This window comes from Meriones unguiculatus, chromosome 6 (genome assembly GCF_030254825.1).
Source record: "Meriones unguiculatus strain TT.TT164.6M chromosome 6, Bangor_MerUng_6.1, whole genome shotgun sequence".
NCBI lineage: Eukaryota > Metazoa > Chordata > Mammalia > Rodentia > Muridae > Meriones > Meriones unguiculatus.
In genome coordinates this window covers 15,285,111-15,308,005 of record NC_083354.1, presented here as the reverse complement: position 1 = coordinate 15,308,005, position 22,895 = coordinate 15,285,111, and the positions used below count along the sequence as shown (strand labels likewise).

Below are 22,895 nucleotides of genomic sequence, written 5' to 3'. Positions count from 1 at the left end.
GATGCAAAGCATGGCAAGAATACTCCCCAGAACATGATTATTTCATGATTTGCAAAATCCAATACACCATAAACACTAATTGAAGATATGCTTTGATTGAAAATATATTTCAGTCTTTAATATAGCCACAAATGAATGGGCATGTTAAAATAACATTCAACGATAAAAAAACAAAAAACAAAAAAAACAAAAAACACACCCTAACTTTTGAGAACAGGCTAAGTATCTCAAATCTAAAATACCACAGACCAGAAGCCTTTCAGATTTCAGAGTTTTTCTGATTTTGCAATTTTTTTTTTTTTTGCGTAGCATTTGCTCACGTGACAATTGTTATTTCAACCCTGACCAGTTCAAAAATGTAAAACCTTTTGAGAACCAAGAAGACACTAAAGACATCTTCAAGTTGGAGCATTTTTGCATTTTAGACTTTTGGATGACACAGCTAAGCCTGTGTCGTGCCCGGTCTTACTGGCAGGTGTTTGCAGGTATTTTCTAGCTTTGTAAGGAGTAGGACCAACAAGTCTCCTAAGCCCTTGTGTTTCCAGGAGAGTTCTGGTCTGGTTTTTCTCCCAGGGTATCCTGTGTAACGCAGGGGAAGAGTCAAAGTTTTGTTATTTATTTGTTTATTTATAAGAATTAATTTTTGTAATGACAGTGAAAGATCAACATGGAATTTATCATCTATAGATGTTTATCCCATTGGTTGTGTTCTTGCAAATTAAAAGTAGAGTTGAATTATAAACAAGACCTTCTAATAAATGTATACCATCAAGAAGAGATAAATTCATGTAAAGGATGATGTGTCACAGTCTCTGAAATGGAAATGTCAATCTTCCTTCCTTTGAGCCTTCAGAAATTAAATGTCCTTCCATTAGCATGTGCAGCTCTTTGACAAATTGGTCCTCTAATGAAAAGAGGTTGGGGTAGAGCCAACTTCTCAAAGTGAAACAAATAAATTCATGACCTATAAACCAAAGACCTGGGAAGTATAGGAAACAAGTGTGAGAGCTTCTAGTGATGGAAACTCATAGGGTTGTTGTCTAAAGAAGTGTCCCTGTGAGGTCACAAGAACACTCCCCAGGACATGATAATCTGCGATACCCCAAGAAAAGGGGCCACAGGTAGACAGCCCCTCCAACCCCAGGCAGCCTGGATGTTTTCACTCTACTTGCTTCACAGTGGCTTCAACACTAACTTTTTTTCCAGAATAAATTTGGATAAAGTTGTAGAGAGAGAAACACTCTCATTTGGTTTATCCCCTAGGCTCCCTACTCCTATGAATACAATGAGGACAGCTTCCACCCTCAGGTCTATCGTCTCTAAGAAAATGGTATGGTTTTCTTTTTTAAAATTTTATTTATTTATTATATATGTAGTGTTCTACACACATGCATGGTTCCACACCATAAGACAACACCAGATCTCATTATAGATGGTTGTGAGCCACCATGTGGTTGCTGGGAATTGAACTCAGGATCTTTGGAAGAGCAGCCAGCACTCTTAACCTCTAAGCTATCTTTCCAGCCCTGGTTTTCTTATTAGTGTGAGATATTTATTGAGGTAAGTTTTATTTGTTTATTTGTTAAGGCAATAATACTTTGAAAGTCATACCAAATAGTTCCATGAGCCACTCAGAGGAAATGATGACATTTCCCCATTAATTTATCTTAGGTATTTGTGAACAAATATTTCTTATCCAAAAGCAATCTACAGATTCAATGCAATTCCCATCAAATTACCAACACAATTCTTTACAGACCTTGAAAGAAAAATTCTCACCTTCATATGGAACAACAAGAAACCCAGAATTGCTAAAAACAATTCTCTACAGTAAAAGATCTTCAGGAGGTATCTCCATCCCTGATCTCAAGCTGTACTATAGAGCAACAATACTAAAAACTGCATGGTACTGGCATAGAAACAGACTGGTGGATCAATGGAATCGAATAGAAGACCCTGACATAAATCCACACACTTATGGACACCTGATTTTTGACAAAGATGCCAAATCCATTCAATGGAAAAAAGACAGCATCTTCAACAAATGGTGCTGGTCTAACTGGAAGTCTGCATGTAGAAAAATGCAAATAGATCCATACTTATCACCCTGCACAAAACTAAAGTCCAAGTGGATCAAAGACCTCAATATAAAACCAGACATACTAAACCGCTTAGAAGAAAACATGGAGAATACCCTTGAACTCATTGGTACAGGAGACAACTTCCTGAACAGAACACCAACAGCACAGACTCTAAGAGCAACAATCAATAAATGGGACCTCATGAAACTGGAAAGCTTCTGTAAAGCAAAGAACACTGTCCTCAGAACAAAACTACAGCCTATAGATTGGGAAAAGATCTTCACCAATCCTATATCTGACAGAGGGCTAATATCTAGTATATATAAAGAACTAAAAAAGTTAAACAGCAAAAAATCAAGTAATCCAACTAAAAAATGGGTACAGAGCTAAACAGAGAATTCTCTGCAGGGGAATATCGAATGCCAGAGAAACACTTAAAGAAATGTTCAACATCCTTAGCTATCAGGAAAATGCAAATCAAAATGACCCTAAGATTTCACCTTACACCCATCAGAATGGCTAAGATAAAAAACTCAAGAGACAATACATGCTGGAGAGGTTGTGGAGAAAGGGGAACCCTCCTCCACTGCTGGTGGGAATGTAAACTTGTACAACCACTCTGGAAAGCAATCTGACGCTTTCTCAGACAACTAAGAATAGCGCCTCCTCAAGATCCAGCTATACCACTCCTAGACATATATCCAAAAGATTCTCAAGTACACAATAAGGACATTTGCTCAACCATGTTTGTAGCAGCCTTATTTGTAATAGCCAGAAGCTGGAAACAGCCCAGATGCCCCTCAGTGGAGGAATGGATGCACAAATTGTGGTATATCTACACAATGGAATATTACTCAGCAATAAAATCAAGGAAATCCTGAAATTTGCTCAAATGGTGGGATCTGCAAAAGATCATCCTGAGTGAGCTATCCCAGAAGCAGAAAGATATATACTCACACGGTATATACTCACTCATATAGACATATAATCTAGGATAAACCTACTAAAATCTGTACACCTAAAGAAACTAATCAAGAGGGAGGACTCTTGCTAAAATGCTCAATTCCTATCCAGAAAGGCAAAGAGGCTGGATATCAGAAGAAGGAGAAAAGAGGGAACAAGTCAGGAGCCTGACACAGAGGACCTCTGAAAAGCTCTGCCCTGCAGACTATCAATGTAGATGCTGAGACTTATGGGCAACCTTTGGGCAGATGCAGGGAATCTTAGGAAAGAAGTGGGAAACAGTAAGATCTGGAGAGGACAGGAACTCTACAAGAAGAGCAACAGAACCAAAAAATCTGAGCACATGGGTCTTTCCTGAGACTGTTATTCTAACCAAGGACTATGCATGGAGATAACCTAAGACCCCTGCACAGATAGATGCCCATGGCAGTTCAGTATCCAAGTGGGTTCCTATGTAATAGGAACAGGGACTGTCTCTGACATGAACTGGTTGGCCTGCTCTTTAATTACCTCCCCCTGAGGGGGAAGCAGCATTACCAGGCCACAGAAGAAGACAACTCAGCCACTCCTGATGATCCTAGTCAGAAGGAAGGAAAAGAAGTCCTCCCCTATCAGTGGACTTGGGGAGGGGCATGCATGCAGAGGGTGGAGGAAGGGAGGGATTGGGATGGGAGAAGGGAGGGAATGGGGGGGGGAACAAAGTGAATAAAGAGTAATTAATAAAGAAAAAATTAGCAAGAATTGGTTACTGTAAAAAAAAACAAATATTTCTTATCAAATAACTGGTTATTTTTATACAAATCAAAACTGTCAGACTACAACCATTTAAACACTGACTGACACTTTGAATTTTGATAGACACATATTTCAGAATAAATATGGATAGAAGGGCTTCTTTTATGTGACAAGACTAAATGAAAAAAAAAAAAGCCTAAAAGAAGATTTTTATTTTCCATTATTACCCAGTTCAAATAACGCCACCAAATCAAGCAAAGCAATTCTTAGGTCAATGTGTTTCTTTCAATACCTGTATGCTTTTTGTAATGTTAGGAATATGACTATAAAATATATTTGTCTAATTATGAAAAACTGGGAGTAAAGTAATTACTATCCTTCATTTTATAAAGATTTTTAGTGTGACACACACACACATACACGCATGTGGGTTGCAGATGTCTAGGATGACCAGAGAGGTTCTCAGATCCCATGGAGCTGGAGTTGCAGGTCGCCCTGAGCTCTCTCATGTGAGTGCCGAGAACAAACCTGGGGCCCATCTTGGATGACTGGCAAGTGTTCTTAACCACCACAGAGCCATCTCTTCAATCTTACGTTCTGCATTTTTTTTCAATATGCAAAAACTTTGGAAATTTTTCTCATTCCTCCAAACTCTCCACAGATTTAAGAAATGGTAGACCCCACGGCTTAAATTATTTACAGCTTTTTTTTTTTTTAATTATTGGCTATTTGGAAAAATAAAAAAGCTATGCAACATTTTCATAAATCTTTCCACATTAGCCTGGTTATATGAAAGGTAAAAGATGAAAGCAGACTTGATTTTTATTCTTATTTAAAATTAATGCTAGCCGTTTAAAACAGTCCTGGAATAATACTGATAATAAATTAATAAATTAGTAACTGAATTAGCATATGTATATGAGTTTAATTGGCTAGCTATGTAAATTAAGCTTCTGTGCAGAGAGGAATATACTAAAAAACAATTTACAGATGATGAATCAAGTTCTGAATTTGTATTAAAGCTGACAAAACAGATTTCATATGTTCTTTATGAGAAGGTTTAGGAATGTCAAAATCTGCTATGGTAAAATCTAGTCCTAATGTGCAGGACAAACTCTAGTCACATGTAGATAGAAACTGACATTTTATATCACTGAGTTATTTTAAATCACTGAGCCCCGATTATGAAAAGACTGTATCTAAGATAGCTAGCAGGGGCTTAGAGAGATGGTTCAGCAGTTAAGAACACTTCTGTTCTACCAGAGAACAAGAGTCTGGTTCCCAGCACCCACATTCATAGCTCACAACAGCCTATAACTCAAGGTCCAGTGGATCTGATGCCCTGTTATGTCCTCTATGGGTACTGTACTTACATGTACATAGACAGACACACGTTTTTTTTAAAAAAAAAAGTCTTGCAAAAAGATTGTTAGTATCCAAGCTTTTATTTACATTCTTTTCTTCTTCTTTCCTTTTCCTCTCTCTCTCTCTTTCTCTTTCTTTTGCTTTCCCCTTTCCTCCTTTCCATTTCCTTTCCTTTTCTTTTCTTTCCTTCCTCCCTTCCTTTCCTCCCTCCCTCCCTTTTTTCCTTCCTTTAGTACACAAAAATCCTCCTGTTTCCACTTCCCAAATGCTGGGATTAAAGCCATATAACAGCACACCTAGCTTCTTATTTTATTTACCTAAAATACAAATAATTTCTCACTTCCTTTTGCAAACCTTCCCCAGACATTCCTTACCAGAGGCAGGCAGTAGCTCTAGCCTTTCTACCAACTGCGCCTTTTCCTATTACTTTGTATTCAAAACTCTTGTGTTGTCTTTTCTATAGACCTTTAGCTTCCTAAGCAAGACAATGGATCTTTTCCAGAGTCCTGTAAGAACTGCGTGTACTAAATGTCTGAAAGGGGGCACTGGAGATGATGCACCGAACCATCAATTTTCCTCACAAGAGTTATCCTGATGGCCAGTATGATTTTTCATAGACATATTTAATATTAATAGTATTTTGAAATAAAATCTTTTATTCATTAGCAACAATATATTCTGACTTATCAAGTTACTCTTGACTTCAAGTACTTGACTGCTTGCCAGACCATGTCAAATTATACCCTGCCATCAGTTCAGAATTCAGTTACCATACCGACTCGGCATGAATTTCTGCTTCTTTTTCCTAGCACCGATTCTCTCTCGGTGGCTCTAATCAGAACGTACGTACGGCCTCGCCCTCTCAAAAGAACCGACAGTGAAGCTGATATGAAGGTTTTGCCGCAGCTACAGCCAGTATGCTGCAAAAGGACATGGAAACGCTTCTGGTATCTCCTTAAAGTCGCCTGTAAAATAGATGCCACGGGAGTTCCAACGCTCTTCAGCGTGCCGTTTTCTTCACCACATATTCTTGCTGCCCCATTTCCTTTCTTTCCCGAGGGCCTCTAGGGTGCCCTGCTTTGTGGTTCGGAGCCCTGCCTCAGTGTGCTCACTACCCACCCGAAGGTCTCCAGCTATGGAGGGCCGGCCGTGTTGTCTGCCTCTCCTCTTCCTGGAAAAGGAGGCCAAGATTTATTTGTCTGGTGGTTAAAGGCTTCGGTATTTTCAACTTAAAACACTTAATATATATATATTTTTTGCATCAAATATGCAGATATCTAAACCCTTCCCTATTTTTGCGTTAGATCTTTTAACCTTTTTTCTACTTAAGCTTCGTCCTAGGCAAAGTCTGTCACCATTTCTATGAAAACCGAAGCCTGATGTCCTGGAAGCCTTCTGTGCAGCTGAGGACTTCCTCCCTCCCTCTGGGCCTCGTGCCTCTAACCAACCTCACTTCTTGATTCCTGCTGAATCATTCCGTTATTAATCTTGCTTTCCTGCTCTATAAATACACTCTGATAATATTCACATACACACAAAAAATAGACTAATGGAAGAAGAAAAGCCAAAATTATGTGAAACAACCTTCCCACCAACATCTGGCTACTTCTTTCCCTCTTGTTCACCATTAGTCATCTGCGGCATAGCTTCTGAGCTGGACAGTCCACTGCAGAGCACACTATAGGTCACCCTGATCTCTTTACCGTCAGATCTGGTGATCTTATTTACCCCGCTCAGCCTCCGCTGATACTGCTGTTTACCTCTCAAGCCCTTATTTCCTTCTCTGTTTCCCCAAGGCTTGTCCTTTTTCCTATTGATCTCAAGTCCTCTATATACCCTTTAAATGTTAATGCCCTTCAATCTTCCCTTCCTGTTCTTCATCCTACTCTCCCCCGAGCAGCTACATTCAAGTCTACAGTGTTAGCTACCGCTCCTATGCTAAGGACTCCCAATTCTCTTCCCTGCATCCTAAACAGCACCCCTGGACATCTTGTCTAGTTTCCTAGATTTTTCCTTCTGAGGGTCCACATGTACCTCCATCAGAACATATAAATATGGAACTCATTTGCTGTCTGGCTTAATTTATTTCTCTTCTTGTTTTCTCTGATTGGTAAAATGCAGAAGTCATGTTTGACTTCGATAGTCCTCTCTTTACCAAGATAATGACCAATCATGCCTCTGAAACATCTTTTCTACTTCACTTGTCCTCTTGGAGCTCTGACTTAGTACTTTCTCACCTAATTTACAAGTTGTATCGTTTTTCTGATTTCTCTTTCCATTCCCCTTAAAGGTTGTTCCTGGAGTTGATTTAATAAACTCAAGTTTGATTTAGCTTTTTCTGAGCCCTTGAGGTGGCTTTCAACAGGGAATGGCTTCCAGCAATTTCTCACAATCTTTTCTGTCTCTGGCTCTTTTTTTTTTTTTTTTTTTCAAAAAGGTTGATTCACTCTAACTGTTCCATTTTTTTTTCAGATCCTGTTTACTTCAGGAGCCCTAGTTCAGCCTAAAATGCAACTGGGAAATCAGCAAAAATTCCATGTAAACCTGGCATTAGAGCAATCTCCTTGTAGCGTGATGAGATCCCACTGGATATTGTGATATGCTGTCAGAAATAAGATATTTGGTCTGTATTGTAAATAATCACAAATGCTGCAGCTCTGATGCTGGTACTCTGTTTTCAGTATTCTTGTTTCTTTCTGGAGAGACCCTCCTCAAGAACTCACGTGATCACACGCAGAGGCAGACAGCTGCATCTTCCTTATCCCACCTGGGAGGGCATGGATGCTTTTGTAGAAGCATCAGTCACTGTTCCTAAATTCATAGATTGAACTCTGATTTCAGAACGTTGAAGAGCCTCAGTGGTATTTCTCATCTAACTAGACAGTGTTTGTAATTAGAAACCATTACGGTATTTCAGATCAACCTTTAGATATCGTAAGGCACTTTCTTCAGCCTTGACAAATGGGTGGGAAGAGATTCCGTCTCTTGGATTTCCTCTACAGCTTTGAGTTGGTGAACACGTAGCACATTTTTGGGTCCTATTTCTACTTTTATGTGCTCTTTATCTTTGAGCTACATCTCTCTCTGAACTACACAACAGTCTTCCCTCTTCGTCTGATGTTTTTTACCTTCCCTGATACACAACACACTGTCCCTCGGCTTTGTGGGTGGCTAGAAAGGTTCTAGAGCTTCTAATCACAGGGTTTCTTTCTTTCTTTCTTTCTTTTTTTTTTTTTTTTTTGAACATAGTCCACAATCCTTTTATCCAGGGTGGGTACCTGAGGCTCAGGTGAAGTATCATGCTGCTGGGGCTGTGAGGAGACTGTTGAGAAGCACTCTCGGGGGCTTGTGGTCTGAAGCGATTCCCATCTGAAAATGTTGTCGCAACATGTACGCCTCCTAACAGCTTGGTTGGATAGGTGCATAGCGCTTCTTATCTGTATCTTCGGACTATGTGTGGGGCTGTACAAAGCCCGGAGGACTCAGGGACAGAAGAAATGTGCCAGGTTCTGTCTGGATTTTTGTTGTTGTTGTTTATGCATCGCCTTTTAGAAAAGCCTCCCTTTGTTTAGACCATTTGTCTGCTTCCCAGCACTGAGCCTGTTACACTGAACTTCAAGTGTCAGGGCAGAATGCTCCACGAATCAATTGCATGGGCTACTCTGACTAGCAGGGGGAGAGAGGACCAGCTACTTCTACCAGCCCAAAGGCTGGAATGTCATCACTTGAGGCCCATGGAAAATCTCCCACAACCTTGTTGTAATTGTCTCTCTGACGTACCCACCAATGTGTTTTTAAAACTTGCTTTGATTTATAACTTCTTTAGTTCTGTAAAATGACAAAAGTAGATGAAACTGAATCCAGGTTGGAACTTGGAATTTGGGGTGACCTCAGCCTGTGTTCCTCAGCCTGTGTTCCTGTGCCGTGGTCACTCAACTCTTCTCTAGAATAAACTATCTCTTATTTCCTTTAAGCTAGTTGATCTCAACCCTCCTAACGCTGTGACCCTTTAATACAGTTCTTCATGTTGCTGTGACCCCCGACCATAAACTTATTTTGTTGCTACTTCATAACTGTAATTTTGCTACTTTTATGACTTATGATGTAAGTTTTTGATATGTAGGATATCTGATGTGTGAACCCTGTGAAAGGGCTGTTCAACCCCTGAACCAGTCGTGACCCATACTTTGAAAATCATCGCTTTAAGGCAAAAGCTGTGCTTTGTGTGTGTCTGCATAGACACGAAAAAATAAACACAATAAAAGAGTACAAGAAGCCAAGATTTTTGCTGCTGCTTACACTGTTTATGGTATGTTAGCGCAGCTATAAACCATCAAAAGTGACAAAATAATAAAGTGTATTACTGCGGAAGATGATAGGATAGAATAGAGCTCCGTGTCTGTCTCTCCTGGCTGTGGCATGCTTTTCCCTTAAGACATTAGTTTTAAAAAGAGGCCGGGCAGTATGTGGGTGACCCTGCAGGCTGTCAGAAGCTCTGGGGTGCAAGGTTAACAAGCAGCCACTTCCCAGGTCTTACATCTCATTCTGACATGGCTGCCAGCCCAGAAACCTCATCCCCTCCTTGCTACCTTCCTTTCATGAGCTTAGCAGTGAAGCCCATCTATACGTGGGAGTTGTTCTGGACTCAATTGTATCTGCTAAATTGCGTCAATCAGGCTGCTCCTCTAGCGCATTGTTCTCTTAATTTTCTATTAAATACAATTTGAACCACCTTAATTACGGAGATGGCTAGGAGGAGACAGAAACCAGGCAGTACCTGCAAAGGCCAGGATGTCTGATGTTCATTACTGCTTGTCGCTTGGTGCTACAAAACTAAAAATAATTGGTTGCATTTTCCAACTTCAGCTGCATGCCACCTCACCTCTGAGTTATGGCCACATGGCGAGATGCTAGAAGTTTGACTTTATCATGGAATAAAATACAGCACTCAGACTTCCCTTTGAAGGGTATTCCCAGATTAGAAAGAGTCGTCTTTCCTTGGAACCCTTTTCTCTTTTATTATTCTGACTTCCTCAATAAACCCAGCATTTTTTTTTTAAGTGCAGCTATCTTAGCACTCACTGTATTTCTGATGCCTTGTATGATTTACAGTGCCCTGAACTAGGTGATGGATGGGTTAAGCCGGAGAGGAAGAGATGGGAGGAAGAGATGCTGACAGTGGTCCAGGTAGCAGAGATGCCTAGTTTCTGAGCATGTCTTATTTTAGGTCAGTGATTCTCAACATCTCCTTATGTTGTGGTGACCGCCAGCCATAAAATTATTTCTTTGCTACTTCAGTAATTTTGCTACTGTTATTGATTGTAATGCAAATATCTGTTGTTCAAGATATCTGATATGAGACCTCAAAGGGGGTCGTGACCTGACAATGGTTGAGAGCCATTGTTCCAGGTGCTGAAAGATAGCCTGGCTCTTAATTGCTGCCCTATGGGTGCTTCTTCTTTCCAGACTCCTTGAGGCCAAAGACAATGAAAAATGCTTGTATTTCCTTCCCCAGTTCCTGCCCCCTGCAGGTACAATAACTCTTAGTAGGCACAATGGATAATTAAACTTTATAATTTACAAAGTTTTGAAATTGCTTTGGGAGACAATTTTGGAACCAAGAGCAAGTTATAATTAATTGAATTGTCTGTTTTATTATTGAGCTGCCTAATATATGTTTATAATTTAATTTATTCTATAATTTATTTTGTAGTTACTGAAAAATGATAAAAAACAGGATATTGATCCTCATTAATTTATTACTAATAACATTCCTATTTATATTCAGAAGGGAAAGCCAAGATCAGTCATATCATCTGTATATATGCTTATATACATCATCTGTAAATATATATATATGACGTATATATGTCATTTGTATATATGCTTAGCACCCTTTAAAATTACAAATTAAAAATATAAATGCTACTAAGCAAAACAATGTATAAAATATAAATAAAAAGTCTATGTAGTGTTTTTAAGAAATGATAAAGTTTTTCATATGATTGTAAAAGAGTTACCTATATTTCAGGTTTATTATTTTAACTAAAAGTCCTTGACTACACTACTGTGTATTGTCCCAAATTCTGTCCAATCATGTTAAATCAAGGTTCAAAGAACAAAATGTTGGCTGGTTGAGGGTGGTCCAGTGATGGGAGAAAGGTGTTCTGAGCTGTTATCTTTTCCATTTGCTTAAAAAAGATTTAACCTAATTTTATGTGTGGGAGCGTTTGTATGCATGTATGTGTGCTCACCATGTATGTGCCTGGTGCCTGTGAAGGCCCAAAGAGAGTGTTAGATCCCCTGGCACTAGAACTACAGGCAGTTTGGAGCCGTGTGGGTGCTGGGAGCTGAAGCTGGAGCCTCTGGAAGAGCAGTGAGTGTTCTTCACTGTGGCTCCGTCTCTCCAGCCCTCGAGTCATTTTTAGTCATGCTGTTCCTAGTCCACCAACACAGAGCAGTGGTGCTTGGAGCCCCAAGGCCAATGGCATCAGAGCCACCATCTGGTGGTTCTTTACCAACTCGAATCATACAATGCTCCCCGTGGCCGGCTAAAGCAAGTCCTCTGGGGCTGGAGTTCAGCAGCGTGCTCTCATAATCACACCCTGAAGCTAGCCAGCAAGCTCAAGTTCAGTGACCACGGCTATGGAGACTTCCTGTCTTCCAGCAGTGAACTTCACCCCGGGCCCCTGCCTTCCTCTCTGGTCTGAGCTGCTCGGTGAACCTCCTGAGTCTTTGTGGTTAATTGGTTTGGAGAAGAACTTCATTGGGTAACTGTATGTCACACTCTGGGGCAGCCAAAAGCTAGCTCAGCATTACAAACTCGGAATAATACGGACACACATGATTGAAACATGAGCAAAAGATGAAGTTGCTCACTGAAATAGACCGTGGGATATGCTACATAGTCCTTGGCTCCACTGTGCACAAACTTACTCTTACAATCCAGGCCCCAATGTGTCTTGAGTCAGAAAATGAGACCTGTCATTAAAAATCATGTTACTATGGCACCAGCTGGGTCTGATTTACGGGAAACAGAATAGAAATGCAGCTTAACTGAAACTTTCTTTCTCTTCAAGTACCTCAATAAGGAATAGCGTCTAGAGTTTGGAGCACTGTCAATAACCATTAAGCTGATGAATAGAATAACCACAGGTACCGCCGCCATTTCGAACGGTTACGCCACAGTGCAGACATCCTCTGCTCACGTGGCATAGTCAGAATTCTCCTAAGTCAACTTAGGTAACTTTTGTGGAGTATCCAAACCAATACAGTATGACTTCCTGCAAAGAAATCAAATTACACATAATTGTATTTTCTTGTTCATGTGCTTATGCAAATTAGATCACAGATCAAAGGAACATTTGGATGGGCCTTCCAAGGACTACAACAACAACATGCTCATGTTAGGAAATGAATACAAAGAAGCTGTAGGAGACACACGTGGAGTTTTAGTCAAGAAACAAACTAGTGTAGACGGCGTTTCTGTTTGAGTGACTCCATCTATCACAGAACTAACTAAACAATCGTTTACCAGTGAGCGGCGTTTCCACGATGCCCTTACTGTTACTGTGCCACACAGAGGCAGCATGGCAGTACAGCGATGGTGCAGGAAATGGTTAACCTTCGTCCCATCTGGTTATGATACAGGCTGCAGCACAGTGATCCCTAACTGACAATGTTTCCATCTGGACCCCATGTGGATGTTTTCACCGATGAACAGCACAAAACCAAAATGCAAGTGTGAAACACTTCCGTGTCCTGGGAGAAGAGGCTGTCCAGCGAGGGAAGAGCTGTCCTGGCACTCAAAGCAGTATCATGCAGTCATGCTTGCAAGCAGCCAGCTGTGGCCAGCTGCGGCCAGCGCCAGAAGCAAGCCTGTGGGGAGAGCCCAACTAACAAGCACATGGCATTTAAGACTATTGTGAGCAGACGAACAAGCAATCATTTGCCAGTTTGACTTTTGTTGAGACAAGTACACACTCCAGCATAAAGGGGTAAATATAGCAAACTCCTGACAGAGGAGGAGCTGGCCTGGGGTGGAGACCGTCCCCTGTACCAGTTAAGATTCCCTACACAAGCTGCATGGCGAGGAGAAATTGGCCACTGATGTTAGTCCACTTGGAAGAACATATTTATGATTTAAGAAAAATGACGTGTGTGCACATGTGTGTGCTGGTATGTATGTGCACATTTATTCATATGTGTGGAGGCCAGACAATGATAGCGGTGCCCTACTCTATTACTCTCTGCTTCATTCCCTTGACACAGGGTCTCTGAACCTGGAGCTAGGCTGGTCAGCTAGTCACAGGGATCCTCCTGTCTCTGCCCCTGACAACACTGCTGTTACAGGCGTGTACTTGCGAATGTGATCATGCCTGGATATCTGCATGCATTTGGGGGAAATGGAAGTCAGGTCCTCATGCTTGCACAGCCAATGGTCTTATCCACTGAGCACCTCCTTATCCTCACAGGGTAAAACTTTCAAAAGCTGTTGACTATGCCTGTATCAAGTACTGTGTATACTTTTTATATACAAAGGTGACTCCTGGTCACACTCTAATATTTTAACTCTTTTTCTTTTTCCTTTGGATTATTTTGGGGGTGGGGTAGGGTCTCACATACCCCAAGCTGGCCTTGACCTCACTACATGGCCAAGGACAACAGCTAACTTCTCATATCCTTTCTTCCATGTCCCTAGCTCTGGGATCACAGCCATAGTCTACATGGCCAGTTCCCATAAAATACTTTTTGATTTCTGTAAAATCCCCAAGGGAAGGAACTTGTTGAAACTGTTGCCACTCACAGATGACCCTACTGGGAAGAATCTACAGATCATCTTCATAACCAGGGTCATGAAGGAAGCTGAGGAGAACAACCCACAACTCTAACATACTTATGTGTTAATTAAGCACGACTGTCCTGGAAAGGTGTGCATTATACTTGGCCTTGGGTTTGGGTCTTGTTTTATTTCTAGGCTTCACAAACCCATAAGCTAGTTCTGTTGGGTCAGCTTAAAGCTTGTTCTTAGCGACAGAAGCCAGATTAAAAAGGAAGGGAAAGGGGCTCTAGAACAACATAGAAAGAGGGACAGGAGAACCCTGAACAGGACTGGCTTTAGCTCAGCGGTTACTTCGTCAGAGAACCCTGAACAGAGGGAAGAGGGGCCAAAGGTATCTAAAAGTAGGAAAAAAAGGCACTTGGAGCCACTGTGATGCATCTGACAGATTCAACAGAAAACTGGCCACTAACTCAATTGCATTTTCCATGCTATTGAGGGGGCTCAATAAACAGGCGTAGCCTGTATTATAAAGAATTTATACATAAACCTGGTTTAGAGTGTGAACCTGTGCCTTTCAAACTGGTGATTGCATCACGAGTAAGAATCGCTTTTGACTGGTAAACAAGTCTCCCCGTTAGGTGCTTAGCCAGCGGGTGGCCTGGTCCATGCAGTTTCCTTTAACCACAGGCCTTGTGTGCCTTTCGTCTGTCAGTTCTGATTTGTCTAGTTAATACTCAGCTCAGCAAAAATTATCGGCATTAGAGCTCAAACACAACGGCAGAGAAACAGTCGGAGCAGAGGGGGGTGTTTCTAGAAACAGGTCGTTTAATACGTAATTCCATTCTGAAGTGACTCCTGCTGCTTAAATCTCACTGAAGTTTGGACATGAGACTTCCTGAAAGCAACGAGTGATGCCTTCGCTACTTCTAAAAGTACTAAATAGACTTCAACGGCTGAATATGAAGCATCAGGGAAATTAGAAAGGGGCATCTCGTGTGATGATCTCCAATTGCCACGTCCGTCGCTTTCAACAGGAGAATCTAGAAATGCGACCGATGCCCTCAGTCGCTGGAGCAGGCATTGGCGCCCTGCAGGGAGCGAGGCCTTAGTTCACACAAGCTGAGCTGAGACCACGAGCACAGAACAGCTCACGAAGAACTTGTATTAAAACAAAACAAACAAAACATTTTATAGCATCACAGTGCATTCCAGCACTTCTCATTTCCAGGAGGCCAAACAGTGGCTTCATCTCTTTACATTGGTGGTGGTGGGTGGGGGGAAGCTGAGTTCTCCTTAGATTTCAAGACTATCTCCTATGACGAGGGCCATGGAGAGGACTCTGCAGTGTCAGACATTCAGAAATAGAAGGGAAACTTGCTTTCGTTTTGAACCTAGCTTTCTTCGTGGGCCCGCAGCTGGCTATGCAGAAAGACCCACTGATGTAAGTGAATTAGAAACACTGTGAACACAGCCTCATCAGATCTGTTTACCCTTTTAATTGTCCCCCTGCATGTACGTAGCAGCTGAGCAGCTTTGTCTTCATGTGGTCCTCCCCGCAACTGGTTTGGGGGCCTTCTCTGACTCTAATGCCTGCCTTTAGATCCTGTTTCCCTTACTGGACTGCCTTGTATGACCACCATGGGAGATGGTGTGCCTAGTACCCCTCATGGGAGGGGTATGTGAGGAGAGGGGACTGGGAGGAGAGGGGGTTTTAATCAGGACTTAAAGTGAATAAAAAATAAATTAATAGAAAAAAAATATTTACTTTTTGTGTATGAGTATTTGCCTGCATGCATTAAGTACCACGTGTATGCAGTGCCTGAGGAGGCCAGAAGAGGGCATCAGATCCCCTAGAACTGGAGTGACAGATGGTTATGAGCTGCCGTGTGGGTGCTGGGAACTAAACCTGGTCCCCTGGAAGAGCAGCCAGTGCTTTTAACTGCTGAGCCATCTCTCTAGCCCCAAGGGGTTGTTTTATTCTTGTTGCTCTTGGTGGTGTGTGGGATGAGACGGGGAAGACCAACTGTTCTCTCTCGCCTTCAACGTCTTCCCCATTCCTCAATTCCCAGACGCTCGCATCAGTTTGTAAGAAAAGACAAGACCTTGGCAAGCAGGATGGGGAGGGTGCGATCTAAGGTTTTGCTCTCTGCCCGATCCCAACAAGCAAATGAAAGAGAGCACGAGGGCCGTGCAATGGCCTTCAGATGGAGGATGAGAACCACAGCCCGCAGAATGGGCAACCCGTGCCATCACAAACCTCGTAGGAGAATCTCTCCCCTTCCTTCTTCTGTTGTCGGAGTTGCAAGGCACGGATGTTGAACAGAGACACGACACATTATGGACACGACACAGAACACATTTGACACGGCTTTCACGATGTGAAAAATCAAGCACTGACAGCCAAAACTACTATCGGCGCAGTACGGACTCTAAACCAAGCGTCAACTTTAAGATGACAGTGTACAACAGTATAAAATGTAGTCTTTATCATACTACTGATCATCAGCACATTTGTATACATTTTAATTTGTACAGCAGCATGACTGGCTTTCTCTCTGCTCCTGAGTATACTTCATTTACTAAAATATTGTCATAGTGATCGCTAAAGTTGTTAGTGGGACTTTAGGGCTTAAAAACAATTCCTGTTCACCGCTAAAACCCGTTTCAAAAGGGAGGGCACTTTCCATAGCAAAGCAAAATGCTACTCACATCCATCCAGCCAAGAGGCATTTGGTAAAGACAGGAGCCAATGCTCACTCACCTCTTTCCCGCCCATGGATTCAAACATTTTTTCCAGCTGGACTCGCAGTTGCTGGATGTTGTTCATCAAGATGCAGGGCTTACAGAGAGAGCGAGAGAAAGGAGAACGTGAGCACCCTTTATATGTCACCTCTGGAGTGGGTTTAGTTAAAAAGTGCATTGCTGTCGCTGTGACCAAGGATACACACCAAATGTAACCATGCTGATACTCTGAATGATGGCTTTTAACAGCTGGGACTGGAAAGAAAATAGAAACTCATTTTGGAGAATACAGTTTAACAACAAACACATTCAGTACTGCATGGAGACTGGCTACCAGCACTCTTCTTTTCTTCATATTTTGGTAGTTTGAACGTAGAAATTAGCCATATTTTATTTATGCTATTGTTTTTTGATACAGTGCTTTATGTATTCCAGGCTGGTCTCAGACTTATTAGATGGCTGAGGATGACTTTGAAGTTCTGATTCTCCTGCCTCTACTTCCAGAATGCTGGATGGCAGGTGTGCACCACCGGTCCTAGTTTCTGCAGTGCTGAGGATTGAACCCAGGACTTCATATATGCTTTGCAAGTGGTCTTCCAATGGAGCTATATCCCCAATCTACCACATTCTATACTGCAATTTTTTTTGAGAAAACCAATTATTTTCAATTCTCTGGTAATTCTATTGCTTTAAAACCAAAAGAGCATCTGCGTTTCCTATTTAAATCCAAGAAGACGCACAAAACATTTAAAACACCTTTAGTGAAGTCTCAAGTTTTCAATAAATCCGGAAAGCTATTGACTCTAGTCCCTTTGTTTCCTCGCTCTATACCAAGTGTGTTTCTCTTCTCGTTCTCCTCTTTGCTCATTTGGGTTCTTTTCCATCACTGAGGTTAGAATCTTCCTCATTTTCAACTTTTCTATTCCCTCCTTTCATTTTGTTTTATAAAGACTTTGTGTTAATTTTTTTAAACTCATTAGTTAAATATACACACGGTACATGCTACTGAGGCTTCGGGTAGGCTGCGCACTGTGCTTGCATAATATACTTAAACATTTAAGTCGTTTCGAAAGAGGTAGAAAAGGGTAATGAGAATATAAAACTTTGTGACGAGATTATATATCAATTTAGAATTAATTTCTAATCAGAAAATATATGTTGGCACAGTTGAAAAATCATTAGGTAGTTGTTACACATTGATCCTGCAGAGTAAGTGGCTCAGAGCTGGAGATGACAGAGACAGGAAATGGACACATCTTCCAAGTGGCTGGGAAGCGAGCCAGTAATGAACCAGAAGGTCAGACAAAGGACTCATGGGCCATCAAAGAGGCGTTAGCTCTCATCAGTGGAAAGATTTTATTATTACCTTAACCACATCACAGACCTTTGAGAGACTTTGTACTTGACTCTTAAAGTGACCACAATCTAAGTTTGATTTATGGAAACAATTTCAAACCTCGATTCTATTCCCTGGATTTTGGCCACTTAAATATTTTATTTTTAAACACAGATAACTGAGATTTATCCTCCAGAGTTTCTGATTGCTGAACTGGATGCTCTAGACCCACTTTTGATGCCCTCCTCCACTCCCCAAACCAGTCAGCAGTCTTTGATCCAGGTCTCCTCTATTATATAGATGTATTAAAATTTTTAGTTTTATAGGGCGATTCAAAACTTTTCTGACTTCATAAATGAAACTGAAAGACATTTTCAGCTGGGGAGGCAGAAAGGCAGATGTAGGAGATGTGTTTTGGATTTCGGAAAGCCTACCAGAAAGAAAGCTGAGGTCAAAGCATGACCTTGGCACCTGCTAAGTAGAATACATGGGTAGACAGCTCCGATACCGGCTTCCCTTGGGCCCAAGCAAGCTGGGCTCTTCTGCCATTTATCTGATGTTAGTATTCAGGCCTATTTTTCCCCAGCACATAGAACAGGACTGGAGTACCAATTCTTTACATAAAAGCCACATGCTAACTCAAATGTAACCATTTCTGATCTTTAAAAAGCTAGGAAGAGTAAAATGGAAATAAAGTTGACCTCATTTGTCACTCACTTGGCACAGCGGGAGTTCACCCCATGTAAAAGAGTATGGAGGAAGAAGTGATAAAGTTGAGTTTTCTAGATAAACATAAAGCCAAGTTTTCCAAACAAGTATAAAGATTTCCTCCTTTGCAAAACTTTTCATAACCTTGAAAGGCCCCAAATCCGCCGTTATTACATTGGCTTATCAAATCATTAATAAGAGCTAGATTACTGTTCAATTATTCCTCAAATCTAAGCACAAAACAGCTTGATTTTAACAATGTTGGAATCAATGAGTAAGAATAAATAAATAAATAAATAAATAAATAAATAAATAGATGTGTTCATAAATCTATTTAGGCATGGCAGGTGCCTAGAATCACAGAACTGAGGAGGCTGAGGGAGAAGGTCTCAAAGTTTGAGATCAGCATAGACTACGCAGCAAGACCTTGTCTTAAAAATATTTGGAGAAAAAAAAGAAACCCTAAGTTAACAGAACAGTGTCCTAATCTAACTCTTTTGTTTCCTGAAGAGTTTATGGAAATGAAAGAATATCCTGGGTATAGCTGTAACTCTGCATGTGTACATTTTGTTTTTCTTTATAAATGTATCATATGCATTTTATTTCACCGTCATTGAGAACAATTGTAAACTTAAAATTTGATTAATAATAAAGTTTTATTCAAACTAGAAAGTGTTTGCATTTAAAAAGATAAAACCTTTAAAATAAAGAAATGTTGATTTAGAAAAGGACACTCTGGCATTGGTTGGGATGGGGACAAGAAGTATGAGAGTGGCTTGACCACTTCTGATTCAAATTGTCACAGTAAGGTGGAGCCAGACAGTTCACAACAGTAATCCCCGCACTCAGACGGTGAAGGGATCAGAAGTTCAGGGTCTGGCAAACAGGACGGAAATCAGAAGAGGGAGAAAACAGGAAACAGGACGGGAGCCTATCACAGAGGGCCTCTTAAAGGCTCTACCCAGCAGGGTATTGAAGCAGATGCTGAGACTCACAGCCAAACTTTGGGAGAGTGCAGGGAATCTTCTGTAAGAAGGGGGAGATAGAAAGACCTGGAGGGGACAGGGGCTCCACAAGGAGAGCAACAGAACCAAAAATTCTGGGCCCAGGGGTCTTTTGTGAGACTGATATGCCAACCATGTACCATGCATGGAGTTAACCTCGAACCCCTGCACAGATGTAGCCCATGGCAGCTGAGTATCCATTGAGTTCCCTAGTAAGGGGAACATGGACTGTCTCTGACATGAACTCAGTGGCTGGCTCTTTGATCACCTCCCCCTGATTGGGGAGCAGCCTTGCCAGGCCATAGAGAAAGACAATGCAGCCAGTCCTGATGAGACCTGATAGGCTAGGGTCAGATGGAAGGGGAGGAGGTCCTCCACTATCAGTGGACTTGGAGAAGGGCATGGGAGGAGAAGAGGGAGGGAGGGTGGGGTTGGGAGGGAGTAAGGGAAGGGACTACAGCTGAGATACAAACTGAATAAACTGAAATTAATATAAAAAAGAAAAAATAAATTAATTTTAAAAAAAGAAAAAAAAAGTTCAAGGTAAGCCTGGACTACATGGGGCCTGTCTCAAAATCAACAATAATATAGTATGTCACATTACAAAAAAGAGAAAACATTTAATAAAGAAATCTTGATTTAGAAAAGGACGCTCTGGCATTGGTTGGGACATTTTGTTTAACTGTGGACTATAATTCTAACTTCAGACACATCACATGTTATGGTCATGCCTTTTTGAAAATTTTATTTATTTACTTGGTGTGTGTGTGTGTGTGTGTGTGTGTGTACCTGTGCACACATGTGCATGCACCATGGGACTCGTGTAGAGATCAGAACACAACTCTCAGGAGCCAGTTCTTTCCACCTATCATTACTTCTAATGATGTAACACATGTCATCGGGCTTTTATGGCGAGTGACTTTACCTACTGAGCTAGCTTACAAACCTTCACTGTTACACTGAAATGTCTACCTTTAAATGTTCCTCACTCCATTTGCAGAAGACGATGAACCGATGAATTTCAATGGTTTTAATTCTCTCTCTGTCTTGAGATAGAGTCTCATTCTATAGTTCTGTTTGTCCTGAAACTCACTATGTAGAACAGGCTGGCCTTGAACTCATATAGGTCCACCTGCCTCTGCCTCCTGAGTGCTGGCATTAAAGATATGTGCCACTATGCCTGGCTTATGGTTTTGCTTCTTAAAGGAAATAAACAAAAGACACAAACAAAAGAACTTCTGTTTGTGACCACTGCAGGCAAGGCCATGTGTTCAGTTAAGACACTTTGATGAAATTTAAATGATTTTAAAGTTCAACAACAGAATCCAAAGGTAGCCAGGAGACCACTGGCTAGGATGAAGCCAAGGAAAGGTGCAGGTGCTGAGCTATGGCATTTACATGGTGCTTTTGATTAACTATAAAATTTAATTTTGGGGGCTGGAGAGATGGTTCAGTGGTTAACGACATGTATTGTTCTTGCAAAGGACCTGAGTTCAGTTCCTTCCACCCACATTAGGTGGCTCACAACTTCTTGTGACTTAGGTTCCTGGGGGATTCCACACCCTCTTGTGGTCTCCTTGGGCACTGCCCTCACATTTACACACACACACACACACACACACACACACACACACACACACACTGATTTTGAAAAATAAAACTCCTATGCAAAAAAAAACCCCAAAATAATATACTAAATATTGATTTATAATTATCTGAGGTTCTTTAAAAATATGATTCAGAATGTTAGTATACGAAATGGAAGGTTGCCCAGACTTTAAGGGGCTGACCAAAATCAATTATTTCACAGCCAACTTCCCAAATCCCCATCTTGACATTTTAAATAAAAATGAAGTCTTTGCTGAAACTCTAAGACACTCTTCTGATCTGCAGAATAACTCTGGAGGTGTGTATCATCTTTTAACCTTTAAATGAAAGTATATGCTTCCAACAAGTAAGCAGTCTCCCCGTTAGAGGGCTGGAGTCAGAGGTGGCTGGAAGTCAGTGCTGAGATTGTCTGAAAGTTGTAATCACATTTCCTGGCAGCATATTAATGGAAGCGAAGCAGGCATCTACTGGAATCTTCAAGAACCATCAGGACTGACTTGTCTTAATGAGCTGTCATCTGGGGGTGAGCTGGGTCGCTCCCGCCCAGCTCATGATTCTCCTCCAGCCTTGCAGACTACAGCGGGCTGGTTTTCACTTTTATTTTTGGAAGAGGGAGGGAAAGCTTGCTCTTAAAAATCCTCTGTGTGTGTGCTTCAATGTTACCCTTTTTAAACATTCTCACAACATTGGCTACACATTTCTCCTGATTCTAAGGACAGCAAATTAGAGCACTTTCCTTTACCTGGTGAAATCGCTGGTTAGATTATCCCAAACCACTATAGGTCATCTTGATTTTCTTTATGCCTTTTTCTGAGTAAGTTGTAATAGTGCTTTGGGCTTTCCAAGCTTTTCCTCGACCATCACAAAGCAGGCAGATGTGGGTAACTCCAAGATGGAACATCATCGCTCTGTGTGCTTATGCCCCTTCTCAATTGATTTGAAAACCCAAAGACTAACATATACTTATTTTAGGATTGGGAAAAAAAGCAAGAGTGGTTGACCTCAACATTCACTTAAGTCTTAACTCCCTAGTTCTCAGCTCTGGTGCTTTATGAGTTTGTGTATTTTCGATGGTTTATCACCTCATTTCTTTCAACACACAAAACCGTGATTGGCAAGCACTGGCTGCTTTCTCCCTTCCATCTGGACTTGATAGGAAACCAACTCATGATGACTGGAGAACTTTGCAGGCAATGCCCAAGATACCCTAGCTTTTGTCACGCCCTGTAGAAACAGACACTGACGATATTCCTTACTTACTTGGTGTTAGCACAAGTTTCCACGTCGGGACACTCTCAAGTGGGATTGGGGTGGGGATGGGAGTGGGGGGTGGGAATGGGAGTGGGGGGTGGGGCATGGTACTTACCACTGTCCCCTTATCGCAGTATGAACTGAAGTCACTCGATACAATTGCAGCGTACTGGACCAGAACTTTATTGATGGTCTGAGAGAGAAAAATATTACGGCAAAGCATTTGAGTTAAGTGTGCCTCTCACAGAAACGCTATCCAGGCAAAGTCAGGCAAACATAACTCCCTTTAGTTAAGGAGAACCTTAGGCGGGCTCAATCCA

The 22,895-nt window shown here is 41.4% G+C and overlaps 1 protein-coding gene across 3 annotated transcripts in view; it reads right to left on the bottom strand.

Annotated features, from left to right (window-relative positions):
- The window catches only part of Unc13c (unc-13 homolog C), a 483,555-nt gene that overhangs the window by 66,394 nt on the left and 394,266 nt on the right, over positions 1-22,895 (bottom strand). For 2 of the 3 annotated variants that reach the window (XM_060384763.1, XM_060384762.1), the window contains exons 22-24: positions 22,691-22,768; positions 16,688-16,765; positions 16,184-16,213 (exon numbers count right to left, since the gene is read on the bottom strand). In XM_060384763.1, coding sequence (XP_060240746.1) covers positions 16,184-16,213; positions 16,688-16,765; positions 22,691-22,768 — 186 coding nt within the window. The remainder of the gene's footprint in view (positions 1-16,183; positions 16,214-16,687; positions 16,766-22,690; positions 22,769-22,895) is intronic. The other variant, XM_060384764.1, reaches the window with a different exon arrangement.